General features: G+C 46.5%; 1 protein-coding gene and 1 pseudogene across 7 annotated transcripts; both read right to left on the bottom strand.

The window, feature by feature from the left end:
• Nucleotides 1-73: 73 nt before the first annotated feature.
• Nucleotides 74-15144, bottom strand: LOC150019028 (mast/stem cell growth factor receptor Kit-like; annotated as a pseudogene).
• TMEM25 (transmembrane protein 25) lies at nt 14515-18419 on the bottom strand. Of its 7 annotated transcripts, none has more exons than XM_090266036.1 (9): nt 18348-18419; nt 17789-17906; nt 17216-17527; nt 16488-16778; nt 16187-16318; nt 15887-15917; nt 15640-15740; nt 15412-15498; nt 14515-15290 (listed from the first exon to the last, which is right to left on the bottom strand). In XM_090266036.1, exons 2-9 carry the CDS (start codon nt 17856-17858, stop codon nt 15217-15219), a joined length of 1098 nt encoding a protein of 365 aa, XP_090122162.1. In that variant the 5' UTR covers nt 17859-17906; nt 18348-18419; the 3' UTR covers nt 14515-15216. The 7 variants fall into 7 exon arrangements, with proteins under 7 accessions (XP_090122162.1, XP_090122164.1, XP_090122163.1 ...); XM_090266038.1 differs by having other exon boundaries at nt 17789-17882; nt 18348-18414; XM_090266037.1 differs by having other exon boundaries at nt 18331-18407.
• Between the last annotated feature and the right edge of the window lie 126 nt (nt 18420-18545).

Genomic DNA, 18545 nt, shown 5'->3' with positions numbered 1-18545 from the left:
TTTCTTACCTCATTAACTAGGCACTTGGTTTTGTCAGGCTGCCTTTGCTCTGAGAAACCACCCGGAGAACAGTCTAGGATTTTACACCACATTTATTGAGGAAAGAGTGAAAAAGTGGTTGGATGGAAAAAGGAAACTCCCGGTCCAACTCAAAGGCCTATAGGAGTAAGAGAAAGCGGAAAGGACAAAAGGAAAAGGGAGAAAGAAGGGGAAGAGCAGACTCCCAGTCTATCTCAAGGGCCCAGTAGGAGTCCCTCACCTGTACGCCTGCAGGCGCCGTCGCCACACCTTTCTGGACACACATTTTGGTTAGGGTGAGTTTACCCACCAACACATTCAACAGGTTATTTACATCTCCCTGCTTTTCCCCCAATCAATATGTTGTCCTAGGTTCCTCAACATTTCTTCTGGGGACAAACAAAGTTCATTTTTATTTCTTATGGGAAAAGCTGGGACCGTGTTAATTTGCATATGGTTCGTTTGCATGTGTCAAAAGTCCCAGCAGGTGTTCCAGCTGCTGCCATGTTTTGACAATGAAAGAACAGAAAGTGTAGGCAGCACAGAGGCCCCGAAGGAACTGGGCTGGAGGGAGGAGCCTTTGGGACGAGATGAGCCACCCCGCGCGGAGCTTGCACAGCCGCAGTAAAAGCTGCAGTAGTAGTCTCACTCTAAGCCGCGTTCCCTCCACGGGTTGCGCCGACTGGGCCGCCATGTTCTGACAGGTATCAGCATCTTTACAGCAATAGTCGTGGCCACACTGACTTAATGAAGCTCTAAGATGTGGCCTCAACAACTTCCTGAAGATGCCAGCCCCCAAGGTTGTCCCAAAACTCAGTCTCTTTCTGGGAAACTTCCACTTGTGATCATAAGGAAGTTGCATTGGGTCTATGTAAACATAATTGTTTCCATTTACCTCAACAACTTTCCACTATTTTTCATACTTGGGTTTCTGTAAATATTTGTAAGTAAGGATCATTACAATAATGCAAATCATATTGGCTGCGATCACAAAACCAATCAGCAAAGGCATGAACAGGGTGTGGGAATGGATTTGTTATTTTTTTAATTTAATAAAGTTTTTCAAAATGTACAGCTGGTGAGAACTGTTGTTCATGCATGTCCACCTTTTGTATTTCTGGTATATATTACTTGAGCTCTGAGCTTTGAAACTACTTTAATTAAGTCCTTTACTAAGAGCTCCCGAAGAGGTGTCTTCAGTCTCTCAGAGAAAACAGCCAGGGTTATAAGCTTGTAGTTGGGAACTTCCTTACAGAGCTTGTCTTACGTTGCTTTGTGAGACAAAATGAAGTTATTGAGCTTGTCATGAACTTTGCCTTTGGACCACTTCTTTTTTTTGGCCTTGCCCCCAGATTTGTTCACTGGGTCTTGGACTTTCTTGGCTGACTTTTCAGCATCTTTCTTCCTATTGCTGTCTTTGGGTGGCTGTTGAAGAAAAGCAGGAAAACAGCCAGCTCATAACACAGCCCCATGCTCCCCTCCTACTGCTCCTCCTACCCTGGGGCAAGCTCCACTAGTAAACATGTGGGTGAAGCAATACTCCTGCCCACCCTCTGAGCTGCAACTGGAAGTTCTGGGGGCCCTCCTTCCAGAGGAGCCTTGACTGCACTCTAGCACTGTCCAGCTCTCAGAACTGCACCGGCTTTGCACCACTACTCACCATAGGGAAACTCGAGGAGCGGCTGCTACAACTGCTGCCTCAAGATGTCAAGACAAAAAGTGAAATGAATTTGTTCTTTAAATGCAAAGTTAGAGGATTCAAACTCCATCCTGAAACGAAAAACCCAGCACCATTTTCTATCATGGTGCCATTTGCTGAGCAATCCTATGACCTTGTTAAACACAACTGCCATTTTACTTTTCTGAGCTTATATCCCTAGGACTGGAAAAATTACTGGAAAAGGAAGAACAGAATGTAACTAATTGCTCCCCACAGGCTTAGGCAAAATATAACATTGGAGAAAACTGTAGCTTATGCAAAACCAACCGAAACCTCCTTTGTTGCATTGCCCCTAACAACCTAGTGGCTGTACAATAGCAACCTCATGTTTTGGTGGCCCATATGGGGACATTCTCCATTTCTACCTCTCCTCTGTCTCCTGAGACCTGCGACTAGGGGAGCAGTGGGCAGCGGAAGCTCGTCCCAGGCTTATCCCCTAACCCTGTCTCTGTGAGGTTTAGAGAGAGGATTATAATTCCTTTACCATCTCTCCAGACTCTGTGGACAGCCTCCTCCTCACCCCTGCACAGCCAGCAATCGGTAAGTCTCTCTGAATCTTGGGAGGAAAACATTCACTTTGTCAAAAGTGAGAGCTTAGTCTCCCGTCTAAACCCCAGCATCAGGTCTATCACTTTCCCAGGGTTTCAGCCATGAGGGACGCCTCCCAACTGTCTCTGCTGGGTTTGGTCTTCTCGTGGACTCAGGGATGCCTGACTCCGGGGAAGATCTTCGTGATCTCAGTCTGCCCTCAAACTCAGGGACGCTTGACTGTGGTGGCAGATCACTAGGTCTTTTGAGTCAGGGATGCCCTTCTCAAACCTTCCCCTCCCTTGGCATGTTCTTGTCCCTGAGATATCCTTCCCTTTTAACCTGAAGGCTTTGGGACTTACCAACCTCAAGACGACCTAGCCCCAGTACAAACCATGTGGTCAGGAGGTCTGACCCATGAACAGGTCTCTTAACTATAATACTATCCTCCAAGTCGACCTTTACTATCACCATATCAAAAATGGTTTGAAGTCCCTTACATTCAGGCCTTTTCGAAGTCACTCACCACCCTGATCTTCGTTCCTCTGTTCCTCCGTTGAATGCTTCTCCTAACTTCCTTCCTCTTCTTATCAGGATTCAGATGATATTCCTCTCTTGGCATCCCCTCCTCACCTTCCTTAGCCTAACCCTCTAACACTCCCTCCCAGACTATAAAACTCAAAAAAAGAAAGAAAAAAAAAGAGGAGATAAGTCTTTGAAACACTCAAAATTCTCCTCCTGGAGACCAGGGAGCTGCTGAAGCTCTGACCACAATAGAGCAATTAACAACCAGCAGGGTACCTGCCTTTACAATATAGAAAAAAAAAATGTGACTGTTAAACTCAAGCCACTTTTCCTCTGGAATCTTCAATTCTCCTCTGCCCTTAGCACAGCAGGTGGGCCCACCCTAAGGGTGGAATAGCCTGCTGCCTAGCTCACTCCCCCATCACCTCCCAAAGAACAGACCCCTGAGAGAAGTAGCAAGTGGGGACCTAGTAGAGGAATTATCTTGGTACATGTTCCCGTCTCTCTATCTGACCTGACCCTTTGCAAAGAAAAACTTGGTTTAATTTTAGAAAATCCTAGCAAGTTCAGAGAGGGGTTTAATCATTTGGAACTGACTTATAACCTAACTAGGAGTGATTTACAGATTGCACTATAAATAAAAAGCAGCACATAATAGGGCTGCTAGGGCTGTCATGCTCAACATTGCATATTGCTGAGTCTGCCAAGGGCCGAGCACTTCTGGGGATGCACTTTATCTAGCAGGGAACCCCAGACATTAGGAAAAAGTTACAAAAGCTAGGTTGGGGACCCCAGGGTCCCCACTGAACAACTGGCAGAGATAGCTTTTGGTATTTTTTAAAAATGTATTGTTTATTTATTTTTAGAGAGAAGGGAAAGGAAGGAGAAAGAGAGGGAAAGAGACATTGATCAGTTGCTTCTCACACACCCCAAACTGGGGACCTGGCCTTCGACCCAGGCATGTGCCCTGACCAGGAATCGAACCAGCAGCCTTCTGGTCCGCAGACTGGTGCTCAATCCACTGAGCCACACTAGCCAGGGCACTTTCAGTGTTTTTCGCAATTGAGACAGGACAGAGGAAGAACAATAAGCCATTCAATAGAAACAAAACAGTCACTTGTTAGCTGCAACTTTAAGTCCTACACCACCACAGGGTCTCCCAGCCCCCAGAATGCAACAAACAACAAAGGGGCAGACCAGGAGAACACTGGAAAAGGGGGTACCCACAGCAAAATCAGGATCAAATACCTCCAGGACCATCCCCCCTCTGCAAGAAGGAAGGCCATCAGAAAGGTGAGTGTCTTAGGCTCCGAAGGGAACCTTGTGCCTCCGAGAATGGTGCCTGAGGCCTCCTGTCGCTCCCACTGATCATCTCATCATTACACCAGAGGAGCCTCGGATGACCACTGACGTGGCAGGTAAGCCCGTTATATTTTATTAGACAATGGAGGCTGCTTGTATGGGAAGCCGGGGTGCTAGGTGGTGGCAAATGTAGCTCAGCCCCAGAGTGGAAAACCACTGGGAGCGTGGTGGCACGCAGGACCCACTCCACACACCGGTTTTCCTGTGGGGAAGCAGGCCTGCATTTATATAATAGTTTAAAAACTTGCTTTCTGCTAAAGGACCCCCTCATCCTGAGCTGAGAACAACAGATGTTCAGCGTGTAACCTTGAACCAGTCTCTTAGAGCCTATTCTTGGCCAATTTCTAAGAACAGGATGTGGCTAGACAAGTTATCCTTATCATCCATGCATGTGTAACATTCTTTTCTCTAATATGTAAAAGTAATAATCATATAAGACAATGACTGGCACTATGATTCACAATTTTCTTGGATGTAATCCACCTAAGAAATCAATAAAAGCCTGTTAAGGCATTGGGAAACTGCGCTTTCTCCTCTAGAAAGTGGCTAGTTCTGTCCCCTCCTCTCCACAGGATTCTTGCAGTCACTGTGCATTTATTCCCTCATCCACAAAACCGTGGACCCTGCTGGTCAGAGGTCCACGACATGCTTGCTTTGCTTTGACCCACTCACCAGGGCCTCTTTTTTCCAAAAGCTATTTGATCACTGGGATAAATGGGTGTCCTCAATGCTACCATTTCACTCAACCCCTCAGCTGCTGCCTCAGGAATTTCACTTTTAACCATGCCTTTCTCATAGTTCAAGGATGCCCCATCCCCTTATTAGGGAGGAACATCTTGTCTAGCCTAAAAATTACCAAAATACCCAGAGTTTCCTTCCTCTTCCTCCTCTCATACTGCCAATACAACAGAAGAACACATACCCTGGGAAGGATTGGCAAACTGACTTCACTTAAATGGCCCCAAAAGCTGGATTTAAATATTTACTAATATTTATAGACACTCTCACTGGATAGATTGAAGCCTTTCCTACAAGAACAGAAAGAGACTACTGAGATAGCCAAATACTTACTAAAAAAAAAAAAACAACTTAGGCCTCTAGGGTACTCCTTTCACAAATGACCCCCAACAACAACTCTTGCCTTTCAAACTGTCCAATTCCACCCTCTCCCTTTTAATGACCCTTATCCGAACCCACAGGCAGGGACAACTCTACATCCCTAACCAGCAGGAAGTAGCCATAAGAAGATGAGACCTTTGACTTTCAGCCCAGATGGAGGCTTAGACTGACACACTCCGTCTCCCTCCACAACTAAGAATTAATACAACTACCGCAAACCAGAAATAACCAGAGTTCCAGAAAATAAAGCTACATGGAAGTCCCATATATGAAGTTACAAGCAAGTGGTGCTTGTCTGGAGAGGTAGAGGAGCAAAGCTGGGGCGGAGAGGTCAAGTTGTGCCGGCGGCAGCAGCTGCAGCGATGGACTGCAGTAAGCATGGATGCCCATATTTAAGGGGAGGCGAGAAGCGCCTGGGAGCACCCCTGGCTGCAGACCAGACCCATCAGCTCACGATTCCAATGCCGGGGGAAGGCAGACCCCTGTTGTCTCAGACTGTGAGGCCCAGAGGGCATGGGGACAGAGTAGGAGGCTCCCCATCTCTCAGAGGAGAGAGAACGGCAGGAATCCATCTTGGACCCCCACCCCCACGCAAAGCGCAATAGTGTGGTGAGAAGGGTCGCTCAGTAGTGATGAGTGCACAGGGCTCCACTCCCAATAGCATAGGAGGGGTGACAGACCCACCCAGGAAGCAAAAAACTGCCAGGATGGCAGGGTTAATGATAGCGATCCCAATCATGCAGCTGATCAGAAAGCAAATACATGAATTAACAGATGAACAGATAGATAACCTTTCTGAGGCTCAGTTCAGAGCTAAAGTTATAAGACAGCTTACAGAAATAAAAGCAGGACTTAATCAAGATGGGGAAGGAATGAGGGCTAGTCCTGCTGAAATGAACAAAAACACACATGAAACAAGTGGCGAGGGAAGGAAAACCAGGGATCAAATCAACAAATCGGAACATAGGGAAAGAACAAACAGTCAACCAGTGCAGAAAGAGGAAACAAAAAGTGAGGAAAATGAGGAGAAGCTCAGAAACCTCTGGGACAACTATAAGAGAGTCAACATCCAAATTATAGGATTGTCAGAAGGTGAAGAAGAACTAGAAATGGAAAAGTTATGTGAAATAATAATGAAGCAGAACTTCCCTAACTTGGGGAAGGAAATAGACTTACAGGTCCAGGAAGCAGAGAGAGTTCCAAATAAACTGGACCCAGGGAGAACCACACCAAGACACATTATAATCAAAATGTCAAAAATTAAAGATAAAGAGAAAATCTTAAGAGCAGCAAGAGAGAAGAAGAGAATGATGTACAAAGGGGTTCCAATTAGACTATCAGCTGATTTCTCAAAGGAGACTCTGCAGGCAAGAACCTACAGCCACAATTACTCTATCCAGTGAAGCTGTCATTCAGAATAGAAGGGCAGAGAAAGTACTTTCAGGACAAAGGAAAACTGAAGGAGTTCTTTAGATCCAAACCACTGTTATATGAGATGTTAAAGGGATTTGTTTAGAAGGAGGGTCAAAACTATGAACATTAAAATGAAAACTGTGTCACAACAACCAACAACAGAAGCTAAGGAATTGAAACAAACACAAACTAGGTAGGCAACGAGAGTGGAAGAAGAATTATAGGAATGGGGAACATATTGGTGGGAGGTCAGTGGGGAGGGGGAAAGGGGGAAAGGGAGGGAGATGATGCAGGAATTAAGAAGCATAGTAGAAGCTCTGGCTGCTGTGGCTCAGTGGATTGAGCATTGGCCTGTGAACCAAGTGTCACTGGTTTGATTCCCAGTCAGGGCACATGACTAGGTTGCTCGTCAGGTCCCCAGTTGGGGGCATGAGTGAGAGGCAAACACACAGTGATGTTTCTCTTCCTCTCTTTCTCCTTTCCCCTCTCTCTAAAAATAAATAAACAAATAAAATAAATTATTCTTTTAAAAAAAAAGAACATAGTAGGAGGGAGTGGAGTAGACAGGAAGATGTTGAGAAGAACTATAGGCACAATCAATGGGCATGGCCTAAATGGGGGGGACAACTGGAGAAAAGGGGGTCACTGGGTGGAGGGGAGCAAAGGGAAAAGAAATTGGGACAACTGTAACAGCATAATCAATAAAACACACACACACACACACACACACACACACACACTCATATATATAGAAGATGAGACCTTTGCCCATACTCCCCAGAATCAGGTCCAATCATTAAGAATAAAATAATTTTAAAACCAGAGGGGGTGAATGAAAGAACAAAGCTGCCACTATTTGTTATCATGGCGCCATTTGCTGAGCAATCCTATGACTTCGTTAAACATGACTGCCATTTTACTCTTCTGAGCATATGTCCCCAGGACTGGAAAAATTACTGAAAAAGCAAGAACAAAAAGTGACTAACTGTTCCCCACAGGCATAGGCAAAAGATAACATTGGAGAGAACTGCAGCTTACACAAAACCAACTGAAACCTCCTGTGTTGCAATGCCCCTAACAGCTCAGCAGCCACACAACAGCAATCACCCATCCTCTATACTCCAATAAAAGCTCTGTCCCAACCTTTTAGTGGTCGTGCATTTCTCTGCACCTTGCCCCTTTCCTCTCTTGGAATGTGTATAAAACTTTGCTCTCTGCATTTTCCTTTCCTTGTGAATTCTTTCACAGCCCATCAACAGCCACCCTAACACACCCTGTGGCACTCACTTGGCCAGCAGGTCCCTGGGAGTCACAGCAGGCTCCCCATGCTCTTACCATGTCCTAGGTCACCTGGGCTCTAGTATTGTAATGCTACAGACAGCTGCAATGGGGAGAATGGGGCTTTAGCTTCTAACAAACCTAAATTTAAATCTTGGCTCTACCACTTTGTGACCTTTAGAACATCACTGCTCTTTTCTGAACCTTGGTTTTATTTATGATAGAATTAAGAGAATACTACTTGACTTTCAGTCAATATGGGATCAGAGTAAACATGGCTCACTTCCTCACACAACCACATCAAAATTACAACTAAAATATAGAACAATAATCATTGAGAACCATCAGAAATCAAGCTGAATGTAAGTCCTACAACTATGGAATTAAGAGAGATACCACATCAAGGCTGATAGGAAGGGCCAGCGACACAGAATGGGCTGGTCCCATATCTGTATGCAGCAGATAAAAACTGGGAGAGATGTCTTAGGAATGAGGGGGCCTAGCCCCACACCAGACCTCCCAGCCCAGGGTTCCAGTATCTGGAACTTAAGTTTCATAAATTCTGGCTGTAAAAACCATCAGTGATTGAAGCTGTGGAAGACAGAAACTTCTGGAGTCCCAAGCAGTTCCTCTTAAAGGGCCCACACACAGAATTACTCTCACTTCCTCTGATCTTCAGTATGGGGCAGCAGATTGAAAGGTCCAGAGACTTGCACAGAGGAACTGACTGTCCAACATCAGGGAGAGAGCTGGGGGACAGCTTTCTACCAGACAGAATTTCTAATAGAGGCCACTGTGCCTTTGCTGAGCCCGCCCCTCCCTGAACAGAGGCACAGAACCAGCAGGTACGTGCCATATCGGAGACTCCATCAACCTGGCTCACATTGTTTGCCCCATTGTGGTGACTCTCTGAGGCCCTGCCCCAACCAACTTTTGGGCCAAACCGAGCTGTTTCCAGTGGCTTTTCCATAGAATTCCCATGCTTTAGATTTTGCTAAATTCTCTTAAACAGGCAGCACCTGGCTTCAGTGAGTTCTGTGCCACTCGATAAGTTGCCCTAGGTCCAGCACTAGCAGCAGCCAGCCTTGATTCATAGCTTGACCTCATCTAGGCACCTCCAAGCCCAGCACAAGGAGCAGCCAGCTATAGGTTGCTTTGTAGCTTATGCAGTGTGGCCCAGGACAGAACACATATGGGGGGTGATCTTGGACATACCAATAGAAATCAAGGCTCAACTACAATAGGAGGGTGTATACAATCCACACAGTGGGCACACCTCAAGTACTCAGCTTGGGTAATAGGGGAGGCTATGCCACTGGACCCTGCAGAAAACCTACTACATTAGGCCACTCTACTTAGCCCGGGAGATACAACAGTGCTACCTAATACATAGAAACGAACACAGGGAGGCTGCCAAAATGAAAGACAAAGAACATGGCCCTTTCTGCATTTGAAAGAACAGAACAGAACTCCAGAAAAAGAACTAAATTAAACGGAGACAAACAAGCTACTAGATGCAGGGTTCAAAACACTGGTTATAAGGATGCTCAAGGAACTCAATAAGGACCTCAATAGCATATAAAAGATCTGACGCAAAGGATACACTCATTAAAATAAAGAACGATTTATAGGGAATCAACAGTAGAGTACATGAAGCTGAAAATCAAATCAGTGATTTGGAATATAAAGAAGCAGAAAACAACCAATCAGAACAACAATAAGAAAAAATAATCCAAAGAAATGATGATAGTGTAAGGAGCCTCTGAGATAACTTCACGTATACCAACATTTGCACCATGGGGGTGCTGGAAGGAGAAGAGATAGAGCAATAAATTGGAAACCTATTTGAAAAAATAATGACAGGAAACTTTCTTAACTTGTTTAAGGAAATAGACATACAAATCCAGGAAAGGCAGAGTCCCAAACAAGATGAACCCAAAGAGGCCTGCACCAACACACATCATAATTAAAATGCTAAAGGTTAAAGACAAAGAGAGAATCTTAAAAGCAGTGGGAGAAAAGCAGTTACCTACAGGGGAATTCTGATGAGACTGTCAGATGATTTCTTAACAGAAACTTTGCAGGCTAGAAGGAATTGGTAAGAAATATTCAAAGTGATGAAAACCAAGATTACCCAGCAAAGATGTCATTTAGAATCAAGACAGATAAAGTGCTTCCCAGACAAGAAAAAGCTAAAAAAGTTCATCACCACCAAACCAATATTATACGAAATGTTAAAGGGTCTCTTTTAAGATAAAAAATTGAATGATAAAATGGTTATAAATACATATCTATAAACAATTGAATCTAAAAACAAAATAAACAAGTAGAACACACACAGAATCACAGATACATTTTTGACGATTGGCAGATGGCAGGGGGTTATGGGAGATAGGCAAAAAAGGTGAAGGATTGAGAAGTACAAGTTGGTAGTTACAGAATAGTCATGGGGTGTAAAGTACAGCATAGGAAATAGAGTAGCCAAAAAAATACATGCATGACCCATGGACATGGACAATGGTGTGGGGATTACCTGAGGGACTGGGGAGGGGATTGGGTGGAGGTGATAACAGTGTAGGGGCACCAAATATTCCCTGTAAAAAGTTGCAGAGGTCTGCTAAATATGTAAATATGTAGGGGCTTCAGATGTTCTTTGTAAGAAGTAGCAAAGGCCTGCTAAAAGCTTTAAAAGAAGAATGTTACAGCCACTTGGTAATTTACAAGCTAAAAGACCCCAGCTTAGCCCCTATGTCCTTCCATTTGCTTATTACTTGTTTATAACTCTTGTAAATTTGTCTTACAAAGTGTCTAGCCTTTTTGCAAAATTAATTGGTTTGCAAAGAATTCGACCTAACTAAAAGGCTGCAGCTGCAAGCTAAAGATAACCTTATAGCCTTGCGAATTTCTGTCCTGTTACTGCCAAGACATTCCTGCAGTCCTGCCCAACCCCCACTTCCTAAGGCTGTTTCCTGCCAAAGAAGAAACAAAGGAAACAACCCGTACATAAACCCGGCCTTAAAACCCCATTACACGTTGGAGCTGTGTTAGAGACCAGCTCAGCGTCTTTGCCCGACTGCCGGCAATTATTAAAATCCTTTGCTTACATTATACACTGCTTCAGAGTGTTCAATCTCGCTTATGTAGCTGCAACAGCAGAAAATTGGGACAACTGTAACAGCATAATCAAAGTATAATTTAAAAATAAAATAGAATTAAACCAAAGTTTAAAAAGGCAGAACTCTTGCCCACTTAGTTGTAAGCTCTACATTCCACTGATGGAAATTTGAACCACTAGTTTTCCAAATGGTATCTGTATATCCGCTGGCCCAGTGTACATGGAACATCTATGCTCAGTTCCCAGACAAATATACTAATCTATTATGGCCTCTGGAAATCCTTCTGCCACACATTGGAGCATACCATTCTTGAGCCTCTTATGAGTTAGGATTTCTGGTTTTGTGCCCACATAAACATTAAGTGTCATGGAAGAACAGACATCAGAATTAGACACTAGAAATGTGTAAGTGCTTCCTTTGGTCCCGTTTAATCTGGTTAGATGAAGTTCACTTACATATCTGATATTATTTTCATTCTTAGACTTGGGATAATTTTCTCATTTATCAGTGAAGGTTTTGTTCATATATATACACTGTTGGTGGTTTGGGGCATGTACCTTGTATTCAACAATTGTATCTACATTTTTCCCATCATTTACAAATATTGTCGTATTTGCCATTGGAAAGATGTTAATGAATCCTTATCTACTACTTCCAAGTTTGTTATGACATTTGCTGACCCAAAAGTATTATTAGCATAACACATGAACGCTCCAGAATCATTAACTCCTGCTGAATTTATAGTCAGCCTTTCCTGATGTACAAAACTGAAGTCACCCTGTTGCCAGCTACTACTCTGTGCTTTATTTAGTCCGGCTGTTTTCCTTTGTCCACACTAAGTCCAAGGAACCAGATACATGTTTTATCAAGTATATTACTGTAAATTCTTCCCCTTCCTTAAGAAGATAGCTTGCTTTGGACACAGACACAGCTGGCACAGCTCAGATGGTGGCCCTCACTTTCAGGGTGAATTTCTTTGACAACACTGACTTGCCCTTTTGTCTGCGGAGCCCTGCAAGCAAACGCAGGGTACCCGTGCTTTATGCTTCTGATGGCGACGCTACCTCGGCATTGGGAACAAATGTCAGGTTCTTGGGAAGTTTCCTCTTACACTCCGTGAGGGAGTAGTAATTGCTCACTTCTAAGGTAGTCAGATGGCAGTGGACCAGTGTATAAGTACCTTCTTTCTCATACGAGGGAAGGTCCATGAGAAGCTCTGCAGGATCTCTAACTAGCATAAATAGAACTGCTTAAGCTACCCTTATCGGTGGGTGTATAATTGCCTGTACTGGTGGCTTCTGCTTTCTCAGTGATCCATCGTTTTTTCACTCAACTGACCCAGGGTCTTAAAAGTCCATTTTACAAATCTTGGACTGGTGCATAACAGCCTAATGTTGCCAACACCATTAACTCTGATTTTGCTGTACAGATGGATGGTGGAAAGTTTTCCCAGACTCACAGATGGTTAAGAAGATTGTCTGGAAGCCAAATAGGAGGAGTAGGACACAGAGAAAATCCTAGGTGCTCCCAGGACTTCTCCTCACAGTGGCTGCACTGGATTTGGAGCTTTCAACAAAGTGCACAGAGCACTGCAAAGCCCGAGACCGTAGAGTTGGGAGCACAGAGCAGTAGTCCCTCCACCCAAACTAGAACTCTGAGGTGTAATTAATATATAATAAATTTCACCCTTTTAAAGTGTACAATTCACTGGTTTTTGGTTTATTTGGAAAGTTGAGCATTGACCACCATTAATTCCAGAAGTTTTATCACCCCAAAAAGAAATCCCATATTCATTAGCAGTCACTCCCCATTGTTCCCTTCCCCCAGTCCCTGGAAAACACTAACCAACTGTCTCTATAGGTTTGCCTGTTCTGGGCATTTCATATAAATGGACTAATAGAACATATATGGTCTTTTGGGTTTGGCTTAAGGATAGTGTTTTCAAGTTTCATCCATATTTCAATTTGATGGGCTTTGACCTGCGTAATGAGCAGGGTTTTTTATTTTTTTTGCATTTGCATGTTCTCTTAAGAGTTAACTTCAAATTCTCCAAGGAGTTTGTTACTCAGTAACTGTACAAGGAATCTCTGATCTAAGGGATGTGTATGAAGAATTGGGACACTAGTTTGAAAGTCCATCCCTTGCAAGGATGGCAGGTTTGCCAGGAAGAGCAAACCTTTCTGCTAAAGTAAGACCTGGGCTTATAGCTTTGCCAAAGAACCATCAAGGAAGAGGACAGTGGATGAGAGGGTCAACAGAACTGATGGCAGGGCACCCTGGCTTCTAAACGTTCTGGAGCCAGGGAGGAACTTATAAGCAATACGGGTAGAGGTGGTAACTAAGTTCCTCTCAGGAGGTTGGGACAGCCTTTGCCATTCTCATGGAGGAAAAGACTGAGTGACAGAGGTGAGCAAAGGCCATGGCTGAAAACCCGTAACTCTGCAAGCCAAGGCACTCACTAAAAAAGATAAGACTAAAAATCTGCCTCCCATAACTAGGCCCATTTCTAGTCTTTTCCCCTCATGATTCCCCCTAGTCTGAGCCTTCTGTACCCCTGGTCAGGGCAAAGGGGTTCAGTGTTGCTTAGCCACAGACCTGAGGTGAGTGTCTGCCAAGTGACAGTGACCAGTCACTGGGTATAGCTATGATCCCTGACTGGCACTCTGGAAATAGAAATGCCAGCGCTGTCACTGGTAATTAGAAAAATATTATTTTTAAAAAACAAAAGATCTGAAGCAAATACAGTAGAATGTTAAAATTCAACAGTTGAGTGGTCAGTACACAGGTGTCTGCTGTATTTTCTCTACTGTGTGATTTAAAGATTCATTAAGAAACCTACTTGAAGGAAACACATGTAGCATTCACTCAGTTAAGTTTATTGAATTTACTGTGTGCTCAGCACTGTTCTAGGCTGTAATATGAGAAAAATGACAAAACAAGATAACAAGGGAGAAATATACTCCACACTATATTAATCTGCAATCATTTCCACATTGCTTCGTAACATGTCCTTAGGCTGTTTTGGGGTATGCAGTATCCCTCTTTCTCCATGTCTGCCAACAGCTTCTGGTACTGTTGAATTATAAGCCACTATGAACATTCCCTGAAGAGCAGAGGGTGGGATGGGAAGAGTGGCTTCCTGCTGATGGGGCAGTTGGGTTGGTCAGGGCTGAGGTGTCATGGAGGGGAGACATGTGGAGAGGGAAACCATCAACCCCGAGCGCTCAGGGTACTCAAGTGAATACTCCTTTGGGAGGGCCAGACTTGGGGAAGCCACAGAGAGGGCCCTCACTTACCTCCTTCCCAGGGGAAGTGCTTAAAGTGCTAACACTGTAAGAAAAACACTGTAAGAAAAAGATGCATAACTACATGCTTCCCTGGACACCAGTAGACTTCTCACCTCCCTCTTTCCTCCTCATTTATGCTAACACCAGGCACTAGCACCACCAGAGACCAGGCTAATAGGGAAGTCTGGTGCCCAGTGAAGTAGAAAGGTCCATCGTAAAACCTATGATGCTCAAGAGAAAGTGGGGACACAGGGGACAGAGAAAGGGCAGAGGTATACAGTGAAAGACTAGTTTGTGCTTGGCTAATGCACCTGGGCCAGGGGTTGGTTACTGTGCAGAGGGCCTTTGGTTCTACACAGCTAGCAGGGTCCTAAGTTTTCCCTGAGGGAACAAAGTTACATAGCCTGTGAAGGAAATCCAAGAAATGCAGGGCCTTCCTTGTCCCACAACCAGGCATGACCCCATGCCAGCTGTACAAGGTGCTGAGTACTGGTGAGAGGCACAGAGAAGACCCAAGCAAACAGGGCCATGCCACACTTAAGATGCCAGATGACATCTGAACACATGAGCAAAGAGCTGTATCTGCCTGGGCACAAGCATCACATGCAGACCCCCAACTTGAGTTAGAACAAGGGCTTGGGTCCAGCCGGCAGCCTTGCCAAGGATACCTGTGCCCCTAAGGGTCAGATCCCAGTGGAACCATCACATGGATGACAGAGAGGGCACCCCAGCTAGGGGTGCAACAAAAGTGGAAGTGGCCTCTTCTCACTGGCAACATGGCTGGACAAAGGATGCCTTGCAGGAGTGGGAGAGTACCCAAGGGCCATGGCACTCTCCACTTGTCCTTAGCTCAGAGCCAGATCTCATCACTGCTCACACTGGACACTCGATAGATGTAGCTCAGCATTGGTAGACGGATGAAACCTGCAGGGTCAGAGATGCCCAGAAGTCTCAGTAACCCTCATTCTTGGAAGTTAGGAGACTCCTCTCTGCCCCTGGGGACTTAAATGCAAAAACACAAGGGCTGAGGAGAGGAGAAGAGTACCTTGGCTGGTGAGGAGGCCACCAGGCTCTGAATCCAGAAGCTCTGGCTGGCTGTTGTTCCAGGCTGTCTGCTGGTCTGCTGGTTTCCCTGTTGGGTGAAAAAGGGTGTGGTGCCCAGGACAAGGAGTGTGCCTGATGCAGCCTTGCCCTCCTAAGTACCAAGGTCTCTCTTTCTCTTAAAAGCACCTCTGAAGAAACAGCAGAGGCAAACAGAGGGTCCTGGGTATACCTCTGGAATCCGGAGTGAGGTCGTTGAGCTGAAGGTTGGATGGGAGGGACATGTTCTCCCGTGGCAGGCACATATTGTTGAGTTTCAGGTTGTTGGAGTCACTACAGGGTGGACAAAGCCTGGGATACACCTGGCTCCAGCATGCTTCTTTTGTGCCAGTTCTAGGACTACCAGCAACTGTAGATTCCCATCTGTCCCCATGCAGCATCTCCATTCTGCTTACCCACCCAGCCCCAGGAAAAGTTACCTACAGACCAGAGATGGGCGCCGGGAGAGGCCTAAGGAAAAAGAAACCACACCACTGTTTTCAGTGTGTCCACCCACTCTGGTCTCTGCCCCCCTGCCCTTTTAGACCCAGGACTCTCAGGCAAGGGGTCTCTCCAATGCCAAGCCTCGTCACCTGGGATGCACATGGCCACACCGGGGAATACTTGTCCTGCCACTTGTCAGAGATGACTTGTTCACCCAGCTCTTTCTGCCCTGCTGTTCACCCTCACCTCATCTCCATTCCCCAGCCACCCTCTGCCCCCCACCACTTTGGCCCTACCTTTGGTTGTCTTCTCTTTCCTGCAGACCAGACAGGCCACTAAGGTACTGAATGCCACCAGGGTGCCCAGGGATAGCCCTCCAGCCACAATGATGCCCAGCAGTGGCACTTCCACCCGAGTGGCCAGGAGTCCTGCAGGTGGTCCTTTGGTTAGGTTCCAAGTAGGAAGGGCACCCAACTCTGATTTGCCACAGGTATTACTCTGTACTCCTTCCCCAAAGTGGCTGGGGACAACTCATTCACCGGCCTCATCCAAAGGGCAACAAGTCCTCCCATGTCTGTACTGAGATTCCACACTCACCTTGGGCTGGAAGTGAAGCACTGGTGACGCCTACATCATTGGTGGCGACCACGGAGAGATTGTGTTCCGGGCTGCGAAGCTGCAGCTGCACAGTGTGGTTGGTGAGCCAGAGGTAATTCTGGGTATCCAGCACCAGGAAGTCTGAGGTGTTGACCATCACCGGCCCATTCTGGTCGATCCAGGTCACATTGGCAGGTGGGTTGGCACGTACCAGGGCAAAAAGAACAACCAGGAGGCCCTGGCCCTGAGCTTTCTGGTACTTGGCCCCGACCTGGGCAATCTCCGGTTTAACTGGTGCAAAGCAGAGGCCAATATGCTCTCACCACAGCCCCTTATACTCCTTGCCCTTTCTTCCCAAACCCAGAAGACACCTCTCCTCAAGGGGACATTGGGAAATAGGATGACTATCCACCTGAGAGGCAGCATTTTGTAGTGATTAAGAGTATAAACACTAGAGCCAAAACGTACAGGTCTGAATACTGGCTCTGCTACTTACCAACTGTAGGACCTCTGCCAGATTACCTAATTTCTCTGTGCCTGTATTTTCATATATAAAGTGGGGATAACAGTAGTAATTTTGTCATAGGATTTTTGTGAGGATTAAACTGAGTTAATGCTTGCAAAGTGCTTAAATGTTTGTTAAATGTCCTATCAGACCACCTTCAAGGCAGCTGCTGGGGGTCCCTGGGCAGAGAACCTCTCTCCCTGCCCACCTCAAGGACACTCACATTGCACATTGAGGATGACGGAGGCATTGGCTGACTGACCACTGCTCGGGTCCTGCAGGGAGCAGTTGAGCTCATGCTGAGACCTCTGGGCAGTGACAGTGAAAGTGCTGGTGCCTTCAGAGAAGGCCTCTCCGCCCACACTAAGCAGTCTTGAGATGCTGGCCTCCTGCAGCTGTCCATCCAGATACCAGGCCAACTGGGGGATGCCAGACCCCCCTGCTACTCGGCAGGTGAAATGGTAGCGTTCATTCTCCCGAAGTGCCAGCTCGGCCCAGGTCTGGCCATCAATTTGTGGCGCCAACTCTCCCCAACCTGGAACATAAGAGGGAGTTCTTGGTAGGGCCAGTACTGTTCTGATGAGGTCCAGTTACAGAGAAGCAGCAGGCAAAGAGACAGAGCACTTGGGTTTTCTCACCAGGAACTGGCAGGATCTTGGGTAGGTGGGTGAGTGGAAACTAAGTTCTGGTGCCTAAGGCCTGAAGTGAGTACCCAAATTGAAGGTGCAGGAAAGAAGGGGAGAGAGAGGAGACATGATCCCAAAAGTGCTGTCCCAAGGGATGAAGAGGGGTGTACCTGAGCTCAGAAGGGCTGGCAGGAGCAGCAGTGTGTGCAGGATGGTAGCTGCGCATGGAGGCAGGGACATGGTGGCATTGGCTGGTGGCTCAGACTGCCAAGAGTAGGGGGCGGGCCTCTACATTAGCCAGGTGAGATGAGGCAAATTTAGTAATTCCTCCAAGAATTAACTTTCCAGAAACAAAAATAAACATGCACGTAAACACAAATGTAGACCAACCCACAGGGGTGAAGGCAAGGACGTAAACAGTCAAGCCCTAAAGCCCAAACCGACTCTCTGGCTGCAGGGGACAGACTGGCACTCCCCGCAGATATAAAGAAACAACCAGAAACCCAGACATACACATGCACATACTCCACCAACGTGCGCCTCCCCGAAAGGAACAGTCCTACTCCAGGCCCCGTCTTTCTTGCCCCCTCCCCTCCCCCATCCCTCCTCTTCCCCACCCCCCCTCCTCTCCCCAAGCCCCCTTTCCCATCCTTCCCGTTGCTGCTGAGGAGGTGATCCCGCGAGTCAGGGGCGCACGAGAGCTCCATCCCACCTTCTAGGGCCGCTCACCCCGCCGTTTGCCGGACCTCAGCCGCAAGCAGCAGCTCAGGCCCGGAGAGTACTGCAGTGCGCTGCGGGGCGGGGCGCGCCGGGCGTGGCCAATCAGTGCCCGGCCACGCCCCGGGACGACGGACCGCAGCTACTTAACCCACCCCGCCCTCTGAGACCCTTGCCCTGGCTGGGACGGCGGGTGGGCGCAGATACTAG

Source organism: Furipterus horrens, unplaced genomic scaffold (genome assembly GCF_987537825.1).
Source record: "Furipterus horrens unplaced genomic scaffold, mFurHor1.1.pri manual_scaffold_2, whole genome shotgun sequence".
Classification (NCBI taxonomy): domain Eukaryota; kingdom Metazoa; phylum Chordata; class Mammalia; order Chiroptera; family Furipteridae; genus Furipterus; species Furipterus horrens.
Note: the sequence above shows the minus strand (reverse complement) of the source record. Positions and strands in the feature narration are given on the sequence as shown.

Bases quoted from the DNA above. Each gene is read 5' to 3' on its own strand.
- TMEM25 (XM_090266036.1), bottom strand. From the start codon at position 17,858: ATGTCCCTGCCTCCATGCGCAGCTACCATCCTGCACACACTGCTGCTC. The intron at 15,741-15,886 runs GTAACTTTTCCT...TCCACCCTGTAG, and splicing joins CGCCCATCTCTGGTCTGTAG to TGACTCCAACAACCTGAAAC. The intron at 15,291-15,411 runs GTACTCTTCTCC...CTGACCCTGCAG, and splicing joins TGGCCTCCTCACCAGCCAAG to GTTTCATCCGTCTACCAATG.